The sequence below is a fragment of the Aotus nancymaae genome, unplaced genomic scaffold, assembly GCF_030222135.1.
Source record: "Aotus nancymaae isolate 86718 unplaced genomic scaffold, 86718_ANA_hifiasm-v0.15.2.pri h1tg000046l, whole genome shotgun sequence".
Taxonomy (NCBI): domain Eukaryota; kingdom Metazoa; phylum Chordata; class Mammalia; order Primates; family Aotidae; genus Aotus; species Aotus nancymaae.
The window spans coordinates 19,441,794-19,462,769 of record NW_026988460.1 but is presented as its reverse complement, the minus strand read 5'-3'; the positions used below and the strand labels follow the sequence as shown (position 1 = coordinate 19,462,769).

Genomic DNA, 20,976 nt, shown 5'->3' with positions numbered 1-20,976 from the left:
CAGGCAAACCCTGGGGGATGTCTGCTGGCCATCTCACTCAGCTAAGAGCTGACAGCAGGTCTCCTTGAAGATAGGCAAAACCCAGAATATAGATGCTCTGACCTTCATCCTGACCAATATGTAGGACTTAGTAGGTTAACTGGGACTGGGACTTTAGAAAAAAAATGGCCATTACCTCCTTGAATCTGCCAAGGAAAGAAAGAGAACCAATAAAGAAAAAGTTACACAGAGAGAGATTTTAGCTCAAAATAACAAAGAGCTTTCCAATAATTAGAGGAGCTAAAAAATTAGACATCTTCAGGAGGTATGAGTGTTCCTCAGTGGTATTCTGACAGCAACTGGCTGCCCAGCTCATCTCATGTTTATGGGGAAGTGGTTCTACAAAATACAGTTTTTAAAAGTCTTCCTGAACTTGAAATGCCATAGGACAGTGAATTCTAATCCTAGCTCTCCCACTAACTAGCTCTGTGACCTCAAGCAAGTCATCTGGCTTTGCTGGGTCTGTTTCCTCATCTGTTAAAGAAGGCAGCTGAGCTAGAGAATCTCTAAGCCTCTACCTCTTCAAAGTTAATTCTAATTGCTGAAATATACAGTACAAACATTATTCAAATAAATATAGGATAATTTCCTGTGACGGTCCCATCTCTGGGCTGGGCTCACGGAAATGTGCAGAGGTGGGTGATGACAGCCATTTTAATTCACTGGGAATCTTATTACAGGGTTATATCTTCCCCATGGGCTACTGAGGTCTGTTGGCTGTGTAGGAGGACAGATTAGAGGAAACAAAGGTTTGCCATCAAATCTTGCCCTTTCTTAATGTCCTTGCAAACATGGGGATGATCACCATAATGTTATTTTTCAGATAATTGCAAGCAAATCATCTAGGATTTTATTTTTCTCTGTTTAATGTACCATGTACAACTGACAAAAATCAAGGACAATCATCCAAGTGTCACTGTGATATCCAAACCATGTGTGTTTCATTTCAATGCATCGCCTGCTCTAAAATATGGCAAGAAGGAACTCACATTTTCAGACCAAGTCAGAAATTTGAACTAAGTACTGTATGAGAGAAATTGTTTTGATGCAAGATTCCAGATCTTGTTAACCTAGTTGCCATATTTCAGAACACTGTTTTGATTCCTTACAGTTCATGAAAAAATCCTACTTGAGATTTCTTTTCCTCTTCTTATTAAATGGCTTCAGAGTGAAGCTCAGGATACACACACATGCTGTGGTGCTCTGAATGGTGTTTCCACGTTCTGCTCACATGTGCCATGTGCTGGATCTCCAGAGGATGTCTATGTGTGCACAGACACATGTGTGTGTTCCTTTCTTTCAATAGATATTGCATATCTTTAGTTACATTTTTTTTCCTGTTGTCAAAGCACAAACCTGTACCTTCCTGCAAAAAGTCAAACTCAACTATGGGGAGTTTTCTGGAACTCTACTGCAGGACTTGGGAGAGCCTCAAGTCACCACCATAAAAAGTTTTCTACATGCAGCTTGACAGAACTTGCTAACCTGCCACCCCAGTGGGTTTGTTTGAGAGGAAGAGGAACAGGTTGAGAAGACTGAAGATGTACATTTGTGGCTGCATGAATACATTGGAATGTATTTCTCCACAGTTCAAGATGGGCGATATTCTCCCAGTTGGAAATCAAATAGGTTGGAGAATATGGGTGTCAGATTTGGAAGGCATAAAACTGGACTGTGGCCCGATCCTAACAGCTCATTCATCCTCGTCTTTCAACACCTCAGCTCAAATGTCCCCTCTTTGGGAAGCCTTTCCTGACCTCTCTAGGTAAGATTAAGTATTTCCTCTTCTGATCTCTCTCAGTCCCACACATGTACCCCAGTCAAGGTCTTTAGGCACTGCTGTGATTCTCTGATGATCTGATTAGGCTGTTCCTTTTCTGAGACCATCAGATTTTAAAATTCCTTTCCTTTTATTTCTCCATTTCCAAGCTCAGTCCCTGGCATATAATATTTGTTTAATACATGTTTGGACAAAATAAAGTCTTAGAGTTGGCCAAATCAAAGGTGAATTAAAAAAGTTTCATCAAGATAATGTTTTTATTCTCTTTACCATTCCATCCTCATTAACTCTTTTAATAGTGGTGATGCCTTATGTTTAACACACATTCCTCATGTGTCAAGTACTGCGCCAAGAACTTAGATGATTGTTATGAGTACAGTAACTTTTAGGCCTCTTTTATTGATGAAGAAATTGAGGCTCAGAATAATATGACTTGTTTGAGGTAATAGGAAATGAGTGGCAGAGTTGGAATTTGAATCCAGTTTGTTTACTCCAGGAGCCTCAGACTTCAATCTACTATAGCTGTATGTGCGTGCTTATATATTTACTTATACATGTATTTGTATATTTATGTGTGTGTGTGTGTGTGTGTGTGTATGTGTGTGGTGTGTAATGCTGCTAATACCTTAGCTTGATGGGGAAAAATCTTTATATTTTTAGGTTCTTTGTCTATCTGACATGAGAACATCTCTTCTTAGTGTTTTAAATGCATAAGATAAAAATACAAAGAAAACCAATATTACTGAGTTAGTTTCAATACATAAAAACAAATTTGTGAGTTAGTAACAGATGTGTCTTTACTAAGTTAATTACAGTGGGTGTAATTACGGTCATTTCAGAGCAGAGATGAGTAGAAACGGTAGGATGAGGATCTATCTCAGCTGTAGCATGATATAAAAATACCTGCTTTCCATTGGTATTGGTATCAAAGGTACAGGGGCTAATAAACTTCCAGGATGATTGTCTCTATTCATGGTAGAAAGAAATGCTAAATTTCAGTTATAGGTTAGGGATAAAAAATGCAATACTTTTCCTAATTTAAGTTCCCTGACACCCGCAATTCTCTTCACAGATGCTTGGTTTAAAAGCCTCTCCTCTATCCACTAACAAGATTTCAAAACATCCCCCTCTTATACTTCCTCTAAAATAAAAAGCCCCGAGATGCTGACCTCTCCCCACATTAAAGTCAGATTCTCTTAACAAGGAGACTGGCTGGCCACTGAGCCAGCGTTGGGGTGGGGAGCACCCATGTGCTTTGGTAGGCAGAGTGGCTCTCCTCCAGGATGAGGGCAGAGCTGGGATCTACTTTCCCTCCACCTCTTTCAGCCAGCAGATTACCCGGGTTAGTCACCTCGATGGTCAGCCTCATGAATCAGTACCTAGAAACGCCACTGAGTCATATAGCCCAAATAGATGCTCTCTTCTAAGGGTAGGTTTCTTATGAAGTCATTAGTCAGCCAAGAGCCCTTCCCCTGTGCTCCTGCCCTTTGGTGTCCCTGACATCAATACTATGAAAAATACAACCTAAGTGTTCAGCTGCCTCTGAAAACAAATGCTGAGCAAAGACAACTGGTCTACCACTGCATCTCTGTAGGAAGGCTGAGGAACCACTGGCTGCTGGTGGGACCTGAGAGCTGCCAATAGTCCCCCTTGCCTCAGACTCCTTTTCATTCAGTACCTCTGGCAGTTTCTTCCCAAAGGCCCTGTTTAAAATGTGACAACTGGGAGAACTACCACATTCATTCCACTGTTACACTGTAGGGATGACTAGGGTTGGGATGTGGCTCTGAAGGTGTGTGTCCTGGAAGATATGTGGGTGGGTGGGAAAGGAAAGAGAGATATGTGTGTGTGTTGGGGAGGGGAGAGGTCAGGGAACACATATACTCACAGAACACTGACATTATTTAGCTGTCTCCTGCCTTATGAAAAATGAATTCTACCAGACTCAAGTTTACTTGGCAGGGATCAAAGCTTTCCTATTCATTGTCATGTATTCAGCACTTAGCACAGTGGCAGGCACATAACAGAAGCTAAATATTTGCTATATAAAGAAATGAATGACTATTGCCCTATCTTATAAGCAAGACATTGGAGGGAAAGATGGTAATAGGGCAGGGAGGGTGGCTATGGAAAGGGTAGTGACCAAACACCCAAGATGAATTATTGCTGTTCTCATGATTTTGCAATATGATGTGGCTTGAATATATTTATGGCTAGGTCCAAGTTTAACTACAAAAAGAAGGTCCTGCAGTCTGAGAGCTTAGAAGCCCTATGAACTGTAGGTAAATTAAACTTGGTCTTCCACATTCCAATACTTAATACCTATGGGATTTTTGTGACATGCTGATGAGAGGGGATACCCATAACAGCAGGAAGAAATATTTATCAAGGGCTTATTATGTATCCAGGCACTTTAGGTGCTTTGCCACATTAAACTATTGTTTAAATGTAGAACTACGGTTAGCTTTCTTTCTCAGATGAGGAACCAGAGGTCCAGAGAGTAACTTGGCGAAGCTTGCAGACCTGGAAAATTGAAGAACTGCAGGTCACATCTAGATCTTTATTTTTGCAAATGTTGTGTGTTTAACTGCTCCTCGAAGAGGTGTCTGAACTTCGGGGAAAGCTAACTTCATAGCCAAAACATTCACCTGAACTTCTGAGTTTCAGGTATGAGGCTGACACAAAATTTGGACACTCTAGGTATGGAAGTGATAGAAAATACTCTTTTCTCCTTTATTCATAAATGATGCTGTGAGTCAATGCATCTTGGTTGTGGTACCACTCATGTAAATGTAAGTTTGTTAATTTCAGATATACCATTTCTCATGTAAATTTCAGATATATCATTTTTTTCTTTGTAAATTTCAGATAGGCCATTTCTCCCTGTGTCCCATTTATGACATGAAGGGGTTGAATGAGCAGATAAAAGATTCTGCTCAGCTTTTTCAGACAATGACTCATTAGCATTTGTCTCCAAAGATAAATTTTACAAAGGATTCAATATTTTTAAAACAGGAGGAGGAGAAAAAACAATGTATAAACAAAGCATGTGGATTTGAAACAGCCACCTTGAGTTAGACACTGGCACTCCTTTGTCCTTCAATAGTTACTTGCCAAATGGAGCCTTTGTTTCTTCTCCCTTAGCAATTATACTTCCTTTTAAAGCATGTCCTGGTGGAGGCCCAGGCCATATTTGGCTTGGTCCTGATTTACATATTATTGGGTAGGCCATGAGTCAGGCTGACCAGACATGTAGAAATGCACATGTGAAGCCAACCTTATCCCCAGGCAGGAGTTTTCTGAAAGCTCTGGGACAAGGTCTCTGAGATTATTTTTGGAGTATTAGGATAACATGCATTATTCTTTGAAAGGTCTCTCTACTAGTCTTTTGCCTACAGAGGTCCATTAGCCTTCTAGAAAACAAGGAGAAATCAAGGAAGTTTTTATTCTATACCCGAGAAATGGCTCTGACTTGGTGTGGGTGACAGTATACTCCTGGTGGTGATCAAGAGATAAGGAAGAGATGTAGATGCCTGGTAACATTTTGCAAATGCTGGGAAGCTTCTGAACCAGACTATCAATGAGTTCAGTGGGCTGGAAGAAATTAATCTGTGTATGAAAGTCACAGTAATAATCATAGTCCCTCCCCACCAGATTTTTGCTTTCGATGAATGCCTTCTGTTTCTTGTAGAGTGAAAAGGACTAAAATTTTAGAGTCAAGGAGGCCTGAGTTTGAGTTCTTAACCTGTCATCACCTGACCTTAGGCAACTTATTTTAAACTCTTAGTCTTAACTTACTCGTGTAAAAAAGGACACTAGTATTTTTTGCACGGTAGTCTTTAAAACTGAATGAGCTAACACACACAAAAATATCAATCATCTCTGCACCCTCAGAGATCTCTTTCCTTCCTCTCTTTTTCCTAGCCCCAAACTTGCCTGTCCTAATAGACAACGAGTCTGTTTGGAGGCAAGAGTCCAAATAGGTAATAAAAGTAAAAACAGACTCCTTTCTCTTTTCTGAGAAAAAATGTAAAAGAGTTTGCTTCTCATACAAAAAAGCAGATATCAGACAAGGAGTTGATCTGGGAGTTTCACAAAGCACTGTAATGAATTATCACTTCCATTTTTGTGAAAACACAATTTCTGCATTAAATATGTAAGAATAGATACTAAATTTATGTTTCAGCCATTAAAAGAGACTTGGTGGACATATGAGACCCAATTTCATATTTAACTTTTTCTGTAAAAGTTTTATAGAGAGAATTTTTTAGAGCTTTTGCAGATCTATGTTATTGGTATGTGTGAACCTTCAAGAATGGTTCAGGACACACCAATTGTTCCATGTGAAGTTAAGGAAATGTCGTGATCTTGAGGGAGTCCTGCAAAAGTGGCTGGTGGCCCTGCACCTGGTGAGATAGCAGCAGCTGCTGGCCAAATCCTCTTCCTGTTATCAAATGGTAGGGGATGTGGGGATATTTCTAAACGAAGGCTCTTCAAGAGCAACAGCTGTCTCTTCATTTTGGATGTCCTGAAAAGCTGCTCCACAATTCTGCTTTCAGTGGAATGATGTTTTAAGCCTATTTTGCCATAATCATTGTTAATCGGGAGATGGTCTGGTATAAAAGAAAGGTCAGTGGGCTGGAAGCAGAAGGAAGCCTGGTTCTTATCCAAATTCTGCCACTTCCTAGGAAAGGTGACCTGTCCAAAGTCACCCTGTGAGTAAATGCCTGCAGTTATTAAAATGATTCACCCCTCTGCCAGAAATCTGTTCTTAAAATAAAGATTTAAATGGTATTGGATGAATAGTTGGGAGATAAGAGCTCTCAAGGTCTGTTACTTATCATGGCAAATCTCCACTTTATGAGACACAAACTATTTTGAATGTACAAGTTGAAAAGAAAGGATGATTTGCCTTTCTTTAGTCAAATTGAATACTTCTCCTGGAGCCCTCTCGGCTCCAGTGGGTTGTGAGATGAACTATTATTCCCTTACTTCTCTACTGTTTACCTTTTCCTCTCAGGAAGTGGCCTGTGTAAGGGCAGAAAGAAAGATACACAAAAGCCTGTGCACAGCCCCTCCTTCCTGGTCCCCAGCCTTTGCTGAATTTAGCCTATTCTTTTTTCATCCTTGTCACCTTTGGTCAGTTAGCATGAAGAGAAGATCAAACCAAGCATCCTCAGAGGGGAATGCCAAAGTCATTTTTCCACTTTCCCATTTGTAGGAGTATTGGTAAGCTCTGAGCTAATTCCTAGTCTTGGAGCTGAGATGGCTTAGATTAAAGCCTGGAGATAACTGAATGAAGCTCTTCCCTGCCTCCCACTACCACAGTGGCAGATACATTAGTGAAAGTCAACTGTCAGCCCCCAACTCCACATAGACAGACACACGCACAGGTTAGGACAAAAATCTCCAACTTACAAAGTAATAGTTTCAGCATCTGGTTTTAGAGAGCCTCTAAAAGGGACTTGGATAATTTATTTCTGTTTTTAAAAAATAAGGCTGTGTTTTGGGACAAGTTGCTTATACACCTATGGGCATGTCTCCAATGTCTTAGCTATTAAGGTCTTTAAGTGACAGTTTAATATGTTTTTAAGATTGAGGGAGCCAACAACAATTCTCAAGGAGCCATGTTTACATTGGATCGGCTCACTGGGGTGACGTGCCAGCAGTTTTGCACACTGCAGGAAGTGGAGGTGAAAGCAGGAAGGGCTGAGTACAGAGGGAAGGCCTAGCCTGAAGGACAGGAAAGCCAAGAGGGATGTGATGTAGAGAAGCATGGAGGGAGACACCCAGTTGGACCTGGCAAAGCACTTAGAAGTAACATCATTTAATGCCCCATGGGCATTGTGTTGAGGGGTGAGAATTTCTAATTGGCTCAGATGGAGCCAGCCCACTGGTGACCGCTCAGTCAACTATGAACAGGCTCTTAGCTCTCTTTCTTCTAGTCCCTTCTAAATTCCTGCAGATGGCTCCTGGACAGTCAAGGGGTCTGTATTCTTGCAGAGCCTAATAGACTTCAGTACATTTTTTCTGCAACCTCTAATAAGGAGCTTGATCCCTCTGGGCCTCAGTTTCCTTATCTAAAAAGTAAGGAGCTCCAAGTCCCCTTCTAAGCCCAAAATTATATAAATCCAAAGTGAAATGCTCAATAACTGGCAATCCACGTTCAGAAGGAAAGACCGTTCTACGTGAGCAGATTTTGCATCTGTTAGGTGAGAATGAAGGCAAGAGCATTTGGTCATTTTCTTAGTTTGTCAAAGCTGAGCAATGACTTAGGTTCAGCTGAATGAAAGTTGGGTGCTCTTCAGATGGGGCAGTTATAAATAAAAGTGTCTTTCATTCACCAAAAGACTCCTTTCAGCATCCGTGCACTTACTGAAATGTACCACCACCACCCAGGACTGCAGTGGCTAACTTTAAGGGCTCATATGCCTCAGCCTTTTACGTCTATCATCTCACTTAATTATCACAGCCACCTTGGGAAGCAGATGCTGTTACTGTTTCTTCAACTTTCAAATGAGGTGAGGACACAGATTCAAAGTTAATTAGCTTGCCCAAGAGCACACAGCTAGTAAGTGGTGAAGCTGGGACTTAAACCAGATCTGAAGCCAAAGCCTGCACTAATAACTTGCATTCTTAATAAACATGAAGAACAAATCCATAGTCGAGATTGGTTTCACCAAGAAAAATTGCATTTGGCCTTCAAGGCCCTTTGTTACCAAGAAATGTTGGCAATTTCACCATTCTCAGGGAACTGTCTGTGCTAGGAAATCTTCTCTTTCCCAATAGGAAAAAAAAAAAAAGATAATTCAAGAGAAGCCAGTGGCAGTATTTTACTTAGCAAGGAAGAGAGAAGTTGGGGAACTTCTATGCTCTGCCACGACGTATGTATGTGGTCCCTAGTGAGCCTTTCCCCAGCCTGTCTGGGTTGGTTAGATGACCTTTAAATCTACTCCAGTTTTTAGATTTTATGTTCTCTGCTGAAGATCTTTTTATGACTTTCCAGTTGGTGGGGATTCCTGTCCCAACCCCCTTGGGGGTAGGGCAATGGAGACAGCCTGTATGCCATTTTAAACCATTTCTCATTTTGTAAATAGGTCCCTTATAGCTCTAAGATTCTATGAAATTGTTTCAAAATGTCTAAGTGCGATTATGCATCCTGAAGCCAAATGTTATAACTCCCCCTCCACTGTTGCAGCTTTAAAAAGTAAATATGCAGTAAAAGCTTTTCAGCATGCTGCTGATATCCCATAGTACTTAATTCTGTGACATTCAGTCCAGCAAGGTGAGCTTCTCCACTCTCTTCTCTCCCCTCTACTTTTTGAGTTGAAACATTGGTTAATCTACATAATGGTGATCTTCCTCCTGATTGTGGCAGTCTCAAGAGGTAAAAAAAAAATCTGCCCTTTCATCTCTACCCCCTACATTCTTTCTCTAAGCCTGTAATTGGATCTAAATGGAAAACAAACCCTTTGCAGGCCAAGGAAGTTGGCACTAGAGGGTGACAAGAAGGAGAACATGTTCTACCTCTAATCAGGATAATCACGCTCCCCTATGCAAAGGAAAATAAAAACAAGGCTTCCTCTAAGTGGCAACCCAGGCCTGCGGTGAGGAGGGGGAGTTTTCATATACCTTATCTCACTTCATGCAGCAACCATCAACCAGCTTATATTTAAAATACTCAGAATTATTTCACTTTCCGGAGGACAATGAAACTCTGCCACCGTTAGCCCTGAACTATTCTTTATCTGAACTTGGGGAGGCAGTTCAGACACACAAATATCAGTGTTACAAGTTAAAAAACAATAATGCATAAAATGAAGCCTATGCAAACAGTGTGGTCTTAGCTGGACAGATATTCTCGTAGCTCACTCATAGGTTTTCGAGTACTGTGTGTGTGGCATGGTATGCTATGTTGGGACAGAGATGAGCAAGACAGGTTTGCCCTCGAGGAGTCCAGAACAATGTATAGAGAAATAAAAGCATGGCATGCATAACTCACTACTAGGTAGAAATTAATAGGTATCTTCTAAGAGTCTAAAGTGCTACAATAATTTCTGTAGAAGGGTAAATGACTTGATTCTGCAAATAGCCTGGTAAATCCTATTACATTTAGAAGGATCCGCTGGACTCTGTGACAGGGTCTGGGCAGATTGTCTGTTGAAGAGCACAGCTACAAATTAGATGGGGAATGCTGTGCCTCCAAGTGGCGGTTTGCGTCTTTAGTTTGATTCTGTCTTTTTCCCCCTCTCATTCTACCCTGCAGGTTAATGGCAGATGTTTAAGGAAGACTTTGCTCTGTAAACTAAATCCTGTGAAATCTGAGTTTAACAATTACTGCTTTGGGAAACTAAGTCAGTGTCAATATCCCTGCTACCACTGCTATGAGGGGGGTTAGGCCTATCATCCCCACATCAGAGATAAGGAAACTGAGGCTCAAAAAAGTGACTTTGCGAGTACTGTGCAGTTAAAAAGTGGCAGGGACTGAGTCTGGATGCCTAGGGTTTTCCTTAAGGTCAGCTGCTTGCTGGGACCAACTCTCTGTGACCCCGGGCCTCAGTTTCCCCATCTGTAAAGCCTAGGTTGTCTCTCTGTTCCCTTCCTTTTCACGTGTTCTCTAAGTCTCCAGCCTGTGCCCTCTCCCAGCTGCATTCAGGTAAGCGACAAAGGGTATTGGAGCTATAGGCACAGCTGCAGGCTCCTGTGCAGGAGTTTACCAGTGACCTTCTGGGCTCCGGGCCAGCCCTTCTTGAAAGGGAAATGTGCAGACCCTGGGGACAGAAATCAGTTCCCTTATGCTGGAACTGCTGCCACTGCCAACATCACCAACTAGAGAAACTCTGTGTGTGTGTGTGTGTGTGTGTGTGTGTATGTGTGTGTATTGGGGGAAACACACAAAACACAGGGATAATAGCGAAAGGGAGACTATGGGTAAATATTACATGCCCCCAACCCTTATTTCAGCCACCTGAGGACAGGGAGTGAGGAAGCTAGAGATTTTTCCTTTACAGACCATAAGATTACCAGTTAATTTTAACTAGCATCACCAAAGACATTAGACCCTTTGAAAATTATTTTACACAACAATGGGTTTGGGGTGTGTGTGCCTGTTAGCTCAAACATATATTCCCAACTACTTGTTTTCCATGCAGTTTTGGAATTTAAAGAGTTTCCTTCCCATTACCTTTTGGGAAGTTTCTGCCAACAGATGGGAAGGGGAAACAAGGAAAAGAAAGAATCTGGGTAAATACGGACAACTTTCTGCTCACCTTTTTAACTGCTGGGTTGAGGTCCTTAGCCACCTTTGCCATCCTCTTCTGGGGTGGAGGAACAGCGCCTGGCTTCTCAGGCAGAGGCGCGAGGGCACGCAGCGGGGACAGAGGCGGCTGAATGGCCAAGTTCGCGGGCCCGGGGGGAGCTCTGTGCGCAGCCTGGCGCAGCCGGACCGCTTTAATTGGAGAGCGGGACTCCCTCTAAAACCTCGCCAGCCAATCCGCGCCGGCGCTCGCGCAAGGCCAGCCAATCCCAACGCGAGGCTGTCCCCCTCCCTCCAGGCGGTCTCTGCTCGGAGGCCGCTAGCAGAGCCTAGCGCTAGCAGCTCTGACGTCAGCAAGGCCGCGTCCCCGGCCTGCCCCGTGTCCCTAGAGCGGCAGGAATCCGTCCCCCGCCCTTTTCCTTTAAAGGGCAACGGGCCGAGGGTGGGGCGGGCGGCGCGGCTCCCGCGATCCATTCAGGTCAAAAGGGAGAGTGATCCAACAGGAGGGCCGAGGTATTTTTAGTGAGCTGGATCCAGAAATAAATGCTGAGCTGTGCTCCCCTTCCCACCCTTTCTGCCTGGTCGTAGGGGGCGCGGGGAGGGATGGAGGAAGAGGGTTTTGCTGGAGTCGGCTAACTTTTCCCAAACCTGGGCGAGTTCTCCAATCACCAGAGAGAAGAAGAGATTCCAGCGAGTTATGATTTTTTTTAAACTTAACATTTGTCAGGTATTAAACTGTGTTCTCATAACTTGCTTTAACATAAATCCTCCCTATTCCATGAGCAAGAACACACTGCCCTGATCTTAGAGATGCTCCTATGGACACATTGTCTCGTTGTATGCTCATAATTATCTCAGGTATTATTATTATTATGACTCTAAGGCGATAGATGAGGAAATAACCAGAGAGAATAACTGGTCCACAGCTGAACTCTTGAGCAAGGCTTTAACCTGAGAGACTAATAGAGCGCTCGTGGCGGTGGTCGGGGTGGGGGCACAGGATTATAAATTACAAACTAGGAAGTTAGTAATTTTTCGATAAATGGGGTCATGCAGGCCCGGACAAACAAGATTCCATCTGAGCTCACAAATCCCTGGAATGTGGAGACCTTGCAACACATAACATAACTACTCTTATAAGACAGAATTGGCCAGGTTCCTCTCTCTATGCCGTGTTGTTTGCCTATAAAGCCACATCTCTCTGCTAAGTGGGTTCCACAGACTTGGATTCCCAGAGGCATTTCCCCGCTGCCCCTACAGAGGATTAAACACAAGCCCTTTTTATCCTAGAGAGAATACTACTGTCTCTGTTGTGAGGTGTTCGGCCTGTAAACTGTCTTTGCAGTGCCCCCGGCCAGAAACCAGGGTTCCTGTGGGCTAAAATAAAACTCAGTTGCACAGAGACTGAAGAGTGGTCCCGAAGTGCACTATTCCGGAGGGATTTGGGGAGACGGGGAGGCTGCAGTTCTCATTCTGGGGCTGTCTCTTGCTGGAGGCTTTTTCCTCTGAAAGCCTTCTCCAATTTAGTTCTTATAATCTCCAGTCTTCCCATGACTGTTTTTGTTTTTTTTTTTACGCATTCCTGGAAAGAGCTTTCCATTTCTGGATTATCTTTTCCAAGATGAGGGATGACCTATTCTTTCTTTCACAGATTTCTGCTGTAATTGATTTTTGCCTTGTTTGCTCCCAGCTATGTCCTCAAACACCTAGCATGTGTTACAGGCTCAGTACGGCAAATGAATAGAGGTTGGATTCTGACATATATATAGATAGATAGATATAGATGATATAGATATAGATATAGATAGATGTGATGATTGTGCATGTGATAATTTTGATACATGCTTACAATGTGCAATGATCAAATCAGGGTATTTAGGATTTCCATCACTTTGAACATTTATCGTGTCTTTGTCTTGGGAAGATGTCACATCTCTTTTAGCTTTTTTTTTTTGAAGATAGAGTCTTGCTCTGTCACCCAGGCTGGAGTGCAGTGATGCAATCTTGGCTCACTGCAACCTCCCAGATTCAAGCGATTCTCTCACCTCGGCCTCCTGAGAAGCTGGAACTACAGGCATGAGCCACCATACGTGACTCATTTTTGTATTTTTAGTAGAGACAGTTTTCACCATGTTGTCCAGGCTGGTCTTGAACTCCTGACCTCAAGTGATCCTCCTACATTGGCCTCCCAAAGTGCTAGAATTATAGGAGTGAGCCACTGCGCCCAGCCTTTTAAAGCTATTTTGAAATATACAATGCATTGTTGTTAACTATAGTCACCCTACTGTGCTATTGAATACTAGACTTTTCCTACTATCAGACTGTGTTTGTTCCCATTAACCAACCTCTCTTCATCCCCGACACTCCAGCCCACCACTTCCCAACCTCTGATAACCTTCTTCTACTCTCTACCGCCATAAGCAGGCAAGGTAAGAATAGGGAGAGATGGCGCAATGGCACACCTGGCCTGGTTTGTCCAAACTTCCATGGTGGCCTACATGTTAAACCAGTATGTAAACAAACAGTGGCCAACAGAAGCCTGGCCTGGGAGAGGAGGTTTCCACATGAATAGTCCTTTCAGTAGCAAATCCTAGGAACAATAGTGCTAAATCAGGATGTCATGCCAGAAGTCTTTATATTTCAGAGCTATGGGAATAGAAGCCAGGAATATAACAAAGGCAAGCTTATTCCTTTCAAACCAGGCAAAAGCCTGCCCAGTGAAATCATTTCCCACTCCCTTCCCAGCCACCCTCCTTGCCCCATCTTGAAAAATCATCGTTCCATGGAATAATGCTAATTTTATTAACTTGAACACTATTTATTAATAGCTCCAACCACCAGACTTTCTCCTTCTCCTTATTTTTACCCTTGGCTCCAGGTACAATTAAGGAGGCAGATGTTGCAGCTGTTTCTCAGAATTTCTTAGAATAGAAGTGTCAGGAGCTGCTGCTTGGGGTGGCCCATTTCCTCCTTTCTGGAAAAAGACCTTCTGTAGGCAGAGAGGGGGTCTCTGCTCTCTGCTAGAAGTTGCTGTCTCCCCAGCTGAGGATTCTGACTTTGACACTTTAAACCCTACACTTGACCCACTTGTTCCAGGGGACCTATATTCAGAGACTTAGCCAGACACCTGAACAGATTACTACAACTTGGGACTTTTCAGGACAATGGGGGAAATACAGTTATTGTACCTGAGCCTCACTCTAGCTCTGAGGTCCTCTTCACTCCTCTTTGGAAGAAAATTAGATATATTTTCCAAGATGAAACCACAGAGATCTGATTTCTCCAAAGGTCATTGATTTTTGACACTGGGACTTATTAGAAGCATTCATTAATCTGTCAAGCAGTTTTGGGGTACTTTCCATAAGCCAAGCCCTCTGATATGTGCTGGGAACATCAAGGTAAATAAAAGAATCCTTCTCCTTGGAGAACATCTTGGTCTAATAACTACTTCTGGGGCTCTCTGGTTGACAGAGCCCTAATCTTACTTGAACTCCAAGACAACCAGTCTCAGAGAAAACAGAAATCCCAAACAGTCCCAGGACTATAGGGTCATAGAACTAGCAGGTGGCAGAGCTGAAATTTAAATTCAGTTTTTAACTTCAGATTGTGCCCTTTCACTTATACTGCACTGCTTCTGTAATGATTGCAGATGGTTGATTATAAGCAAAACAGGAAGCACTTGGATTAAGATGCTGCTGCTGTTGTCATCGTTGTCACTGGGCTTGTCCTAACTGGGATTCTTAACTCTGAGTCTTGTATTCTTTTTACCATTCATGAATGAATTAATTAAACAAAAAAATATCGAATTGGGAAATACTATGGGTTAGACCCCGAGCTGAGGATACAACAGTGAATAAGACAGGAAATGTCCCTGGCCTCATATAACTTCTATTCTAATGTGTGTAGGGGGAGACAGGCATTAAACAAATAGACAGATATTTAGATAAGGTAATTAAGGATGGCAATGAATTCCTAGGAGGAGATAAGTGGAGAAATTCATTGGATGCAGTCCTTTTAGATCAGGGGTCTAGGAAGCCTGGCTGAGCAGCTGGTATATGAGCTGAGCCCCAAAGAAGAGAATGAGTCAGTTGTGAGTAGAGTCCCCATGAAGAGAACATTCCAGGAGGATGGGGTCATGAGAGCAGAGACCTTGAGGTGGGTGCGAGCTTGGTGTGTCTGAGGGATCATGAAGTCCATGTGGTGGGACAAGGAGACTGGTATGAGGGGCCTCAGGTGAGGGAGGCAGGAGCTGGCTCATGTGGGCCCTATAAACCATGTTACATTCTCTCCTGGAAATGGCAGGAGGTTAGACATCAGTGCTTTCCCACTGGAACATAATGCAAGCCATGTATGTAATTTGACAATTTCTAACAGCCATATTAAAAAAATAAAAAAGAAACAGGTGAAATCGTTATTATGTATTTTATTAAACCCAATATAACCAAAATGTGGTAATTCTCACCTGTGATTGATATAAAAATAATTGAGATGGTTTACACTCTGTTTTTGTGCTTTGTCTTTGAAATCTGGTGTGTGTTTTACACTGACAGCACATCTCTCTTCAGATTATCCACATCACAAATACTCAGTAACCACATCTGGCTGGTGGCTACCATCTAGCTACTATCAACTGCATCTGGCTGGTGGCTACTATATTGAGCAGAACAGTTATAGAGAGTCTTAAGCTGGGGAATGACAGTGTCTGATTTACTGTGTTACTCATTGCAAGGACACCAAAAGGTACTAATGGAAAGCCAGCCGGTAACTCACAATGTCTGTCTCAGGTGGAGAAGCTGAGCAATTGGAAACTGGTCATTAATTGGTGCAATGTGGTCTACCATGCATTCCAAACACTGCACTGGGAGGCAAAAGGGATTTTCTCAGAGTCACAAAGCTAGAAAGGGGCAGAACTAGAAAGATCTTGAACCCAGATCTTTTGGTTTCATGCCCACACCTTCATAAATCCCCAATAATCATGGCTCACAATAATGTTTTTATTGTTACAATGTAGCAAGCAGAGACCAAGTCATTTCAATGTGAAAACATGAATAATAGCTTCTATTTTGTTGTATATATTTTTAAATATTGTATTCATTAAAAACAACTAAGACTTAAGGGTCAGTAGCTAGAAATGGTCCACAGAACACAGTGTATCTGAATTACCTAATATAAATATACATGAACATTCTACATTAATTTGTATCAACTTGAATCATCATTTGTAGCACATATATATGAATTGTTTACAACTTAAGTTTTTGTGGTTTCTTTCCTGTCATTTTCATGGTAACCTTCACTTTACAATAACTCTTTTTTTCCCCCAGGTTTTTGGATGTTTTCTTAGAACCAGAAAGGTTTTGCCTATAAGGCTAAAACATCTGGATAAAAACAGAACATGATTGTTGGACCCAAGCAGTGTCCTGCCTTACAGTCTTTGACAAGGGCAGTGGAAAACACAAGGAAAATGTGCCTCTTATGAGATAACAATGGATCAGGACTTTGGAGCCCTACATTTTGATCCTGGTTCTGCTAAAAATGTGGTTGGCCATCATCTTGCAATTCAAATTTGTTAAAATTAACTGGGGGCGAGTGATAAACTTGTCCTGCACATCAGATAGTGGTGGTCCCTGCTTTTTGCTGTTGTTGGCACCAGGAGGGAGCCCTTGAATCACGCTTTCTCCTTTATAAATAACCCCTTCATTAAACTCCCTTTAGATACCCCTTTGAGTGTTTCTAGCCAGAACACTCACCCACGCAGACACGAGAGTGAGTTTGAGAGATGATCCTAGGGTAGCCTTAGCCGCCTTGCTCAGATATAGACTACCCTGTATGTTTCTTTTACATTATATTTGTCTGTTAGTATGTAGATTAATTAAAAGAATTGGAGGCTTGGAAATGAATTAGAATAGGAAAAGCAGTTAGAGGTGCTGGGAAGACAAGACAAAAATTTAGCGGCCTTCTAGACTGGTCTATTGGCTGCTTTTGGGTCACGAGGAGCCTGACTGCTGAGTTCTTCCTCAGCCACTGACAGTGACTTTAGGCACTGAGTCCCTTGTGCCAAGGTCTCCTCATCTTTAAAAATGGGGCCTATTCAAGTATGGGAACTGCCTTATTCAAGAAACACAGAGAATACGAGAGATGCCAACAGTCACCACCATCAGTATTTTCATAGGGGTCATGGAACATAGCAGCAGGGCCTCTCCCTGGGCCATAAGGCAACAGGCGGGCAAACACTTCTCATGAGTGGTTTCCTTCACCTTCTGTTTTGTACTTTTCCCTCGCCTAATCTAATCCTGGGCTGTCGGACTTCTTACACTCAGGAATGCCTACACATAAAAATGTAAGTTGTAAGTTGGAGATGCAAGAAAAAAATTGTCATTAAAATAATTATCAGTAAAAATTGCCCCCAAAATTGGGCTTCCTGTGAGGAGTAGATCTAGGGCTGTCTGCAAAAGCATGGTTTGAGCCCTGACGGCCCTTCCATGGTGAAAGGATTCCTGGGCCAGGGGGACCAGTTGCTTTAATCTTCTCTTGATTCTTTGGGGATTAGGCATGAGTGTGAGATAATGGGGAACCTGGAGCAATTTGCTGAGCCAGACCCTCTTACTGAGCCGAATCTCTATAATTTGTTGACCTTCATAGAATTTGCAGCAGGATATAGCAAAGTCCTTGTCATTATCTACGTGCCCCTGAGGGAATGAGGTGTCACTATGACTCACTGAGAAAGTGTGTTGAACAGGTTTAAGGAGCAATACTGCAGTTCCAAGTTCTTAGTCTAAGAATCACTTTGATTCTTTGAGGAAAGGGAGAGTAGTGGCAGGGGTGAACTAGCTTGGAAGGGGCTGGGTTGTGGATTTACAGTGGCCTGTCAAAGAGGGAACTGTCCAGCTTCAAGGGACATGCTCAGGATAATTGGTACCAGGTGCTGTTTCTGAGCTACCACCAACAGGACATTGCCAGGCTTTATCCACATAAAATTTCACTGAATCCTCCTGACACTCTCCTGAGGCAGGCGGTCTTATCTCCATTTTACAGAAGAGCAAACTAAGCCCTGGGGATGTTAAGTAATTCTCCCAAGGTCACATAGCTGGTTGCAGAGCCTGAAATTAAACCCACATGTGTCAGACTTCGAAGTTAACACGGAGAAAAAGTACAAAGCCACAGCTAAAATACCAGTGACCAATTCTTGGGTGTCCACCATGGGCCAAGCTGTGCTATGCTACAGGACCTGGGATAGAAATAAAAACCACTTCCTCTCCCCCTACCCATCACTTAACACCTGTGGGCTAATTGTAGGTGACCCTCAATAACCCAATTATGTGGCCTATTTAGAATAACATTCTGTTTTAGAATAACCTTCTACCCACCAGTAAATGGGGAAAATCAGGGATGTTTAACACGTCAGGGAATCTCTAATTAGTGGGAAGGGGAGGGCAGTCTTGTAGCACCTGTGTTCTCCAGGAGAACTTAAGAGACAGAAAGGAGATAAAAATCAGTACAGTTAAAACCTTAGCATTTTTCCCATGATCACATTTTCCATTCTGTTTGCCATGTTGGCATTTTAATTTTCCAAAGCCTTCTGGAAAAAATGGTGCTACCTGGTTACCTTGCCCTATGGGATGTTGAAATCATGTCATTTTCTAGAAAAAAAGGAAAGAAAAAAAACAGTGAAGATGCTTCTGAATGTTGCCTTTGTATGAGCTTCTATCTGTGAACCTGCATCCTTTGTGATTGGAAATAACTTTTGTAGCTTGGGTTCAAGGCCAAAATTAGACTCGATTATGAAGGAGGGGATGATTCATTTCCTCCCAGTTTCTAAACCTTCCTCAATGATGAAATCACCTGCCCGAGCATCCCCCTCTGACCTAGTGTCCTAGTCCTTTGTGTCCCACTTGGTGCTGAAGCCTTATGATTCCTTTGCTGCCCATCAGAGTTTACCTGTCCTGCCTACAGCCCTCTCAGTACCCTGTCTCACCTTTCCCACACTGGGTTGGGCAGCATGCCTTTGAGGAAAGAGTGATTTCCAAGTTAGGCATAACTGAGTTCGAACTCTGGCTCCACCACTTGTTAGCTATGTGGCCACGGGCAAATTGACTTCTCTCCCAGGTTGTTCTGGCTGTAAAATGGAAACGATGAGCCTGACATCAAGAGGGAGGCACCCAGCTGAAGTGAGATGATGTACGTAGAGCACCCACACATTGCCTGGCACAGAGTCACACCCGTAGTTTCCTGCCTCTCCCAAAATTCCCTTCCCTTTTAATGTCCACCCAGTTCTTCCTTGTTTTTCATGAATAGGATTCATAATAACAATTTTCCATATTGCTTTCTTCATCATCAGGAAGATGAAACTGTCATGTCAGACTGATTCTGCAAAGATTCTTTTACATGCATGTCTGCAACAGGGAGTAGCTGGGTGCAGGCTAGGGGGATTAGTAAGCATCTTCCCAAAGCAAACAGAGGGGCTGGGAGCTAGACAGAATCTCACAGATATCCCACCCCCCCAACTTTGTAGCATCCCAACAGGGTGTTCTTCCCTCTGCTTGGATGCTTTCCATGGCAAGGAGCTCATTTTTTTTTCTTTTTTTTTTTTTTTTATCAGCCAGTTCCAAGTACTTTTGGACAGCCCTCATTGTTAGACGGTTCTTCTTTACCTTGGGCTGACATCTCCTTTCCTGGGGCTGTCACCCTTCTATGCTTTTCCAGCCTCTGAAATCTATTTGAAAGATTCTTCCTTTCCCATATGATGAAAGCTAGGATCATGTGCATGAGAGGTCTTCTCCTCCTCTCCCCTCCGTGTTTTAGGCACTACTGTACTCTGCTTAAGTTTTATTCCACCATTATATTCCACTTTGTGGGCAGTGACCCTCCTCTCTTATCTCAGTGGGCTGGTATGACCTGTAAGGGGTAGAAGCTCCTGCTTTGGAGTCAGACAAATTTGGTTCAAATCCCTGGTTGGCTATTTATTGTGATCCTCAATCCACCTATTATAAAATGGAGGCAACACTACCAACCTCATAGTCCTGTCACACAGATTAAATGACCAGCTTGCAGTCTACTGCCTGGCATGGAGAAGGCGTTTGGTACTTGGTAGCTGTATAATTATTTGCTGATTTTCAGGTAGGTAGCTATCATGTTTGGTTCTCGTAGAAAATCTTCCCAGTGACATTTAAGAGTTTGTTCAGGCTACATTTGGGGATCCATTCTTTCCTTGTGACAAAAAATGGCATTAAATAAGCATTCCACTTATTTCATCACAATCACAGATTTTTAGGAGGAAAATAGTATAGTGAGCCTGTTGTTCAATGGTCATTTTAGTTTGTTCACACAAAGCAGGTAATAATTTAAAAACATAATTTGAATTTTCTATGGCTAACCATGCACATCCCAAGAGGCCCCCTGGAGATGCAGTAGAATGTCCAGACAGCCAAGGGCAGAATTCCAAAGCTTCTGAAAGATGAGTGTGTTCATGGCTGATGAACAAGGTATGAAGACACCAAATCCTCCTGACATAATCCATCAATGCCTTGCTGCTGATCAGTCTTTCTGGAAAGAATGGATGATCTTACCCAGAAGAAAAGAGTGGGTAGGAGATTTCAGGAAAGATTCTTACTTATCAGAAATTAGGCTTTAAAAGTTCTGAGCCTTCCTGTTGATTCTCCCAGCTTTTCTCACAACCTAAGACACATGGTTTTACAATGACATCATCTGACATGGAGAGACACACTGAGGCCAGAAGCTGTCAAACATCCTGGATTATGACAGAGGGTGGGCAGAGGGTGGGAGGGATGTGCAATCTGAGGGCCATATGAGTGTGGAGTGAGTAATGCTTTGCAGTAGGGTATTAGCCCCTATCTCATCATTGATGGGTAGCAAAACCAGAATTGGACTCTTCAATATATTC

General features: G+C 42.7%; 1 protein-coding gene across 1 annotated transcript in view; it reads right to left on the bottom strand.

Annotated features, from left to right (window-relative positions):
- Nucleotides 1–11,234, bottom strand: part of LMCD1 (LIM and cysteine rich domains 1) — a 64,169-nt gene extending 52,935 nt beyond the window's left edge. The window contains exon 1 of the mRNA XM_012471096.2: nt 11,089–11,234. Coding sequence (XP_012326519.1) covers nt 11,089–11,130 — 42 coding nt within the window. The 5' untranslated portion in view covers nt 11,131–11,234. The remainder of the gene's footprint in view (nt 1–11,088) is intronic.
- Between the last annotated feature and the right edge of the window lie 9,742 nt (nt 11,235–20,976).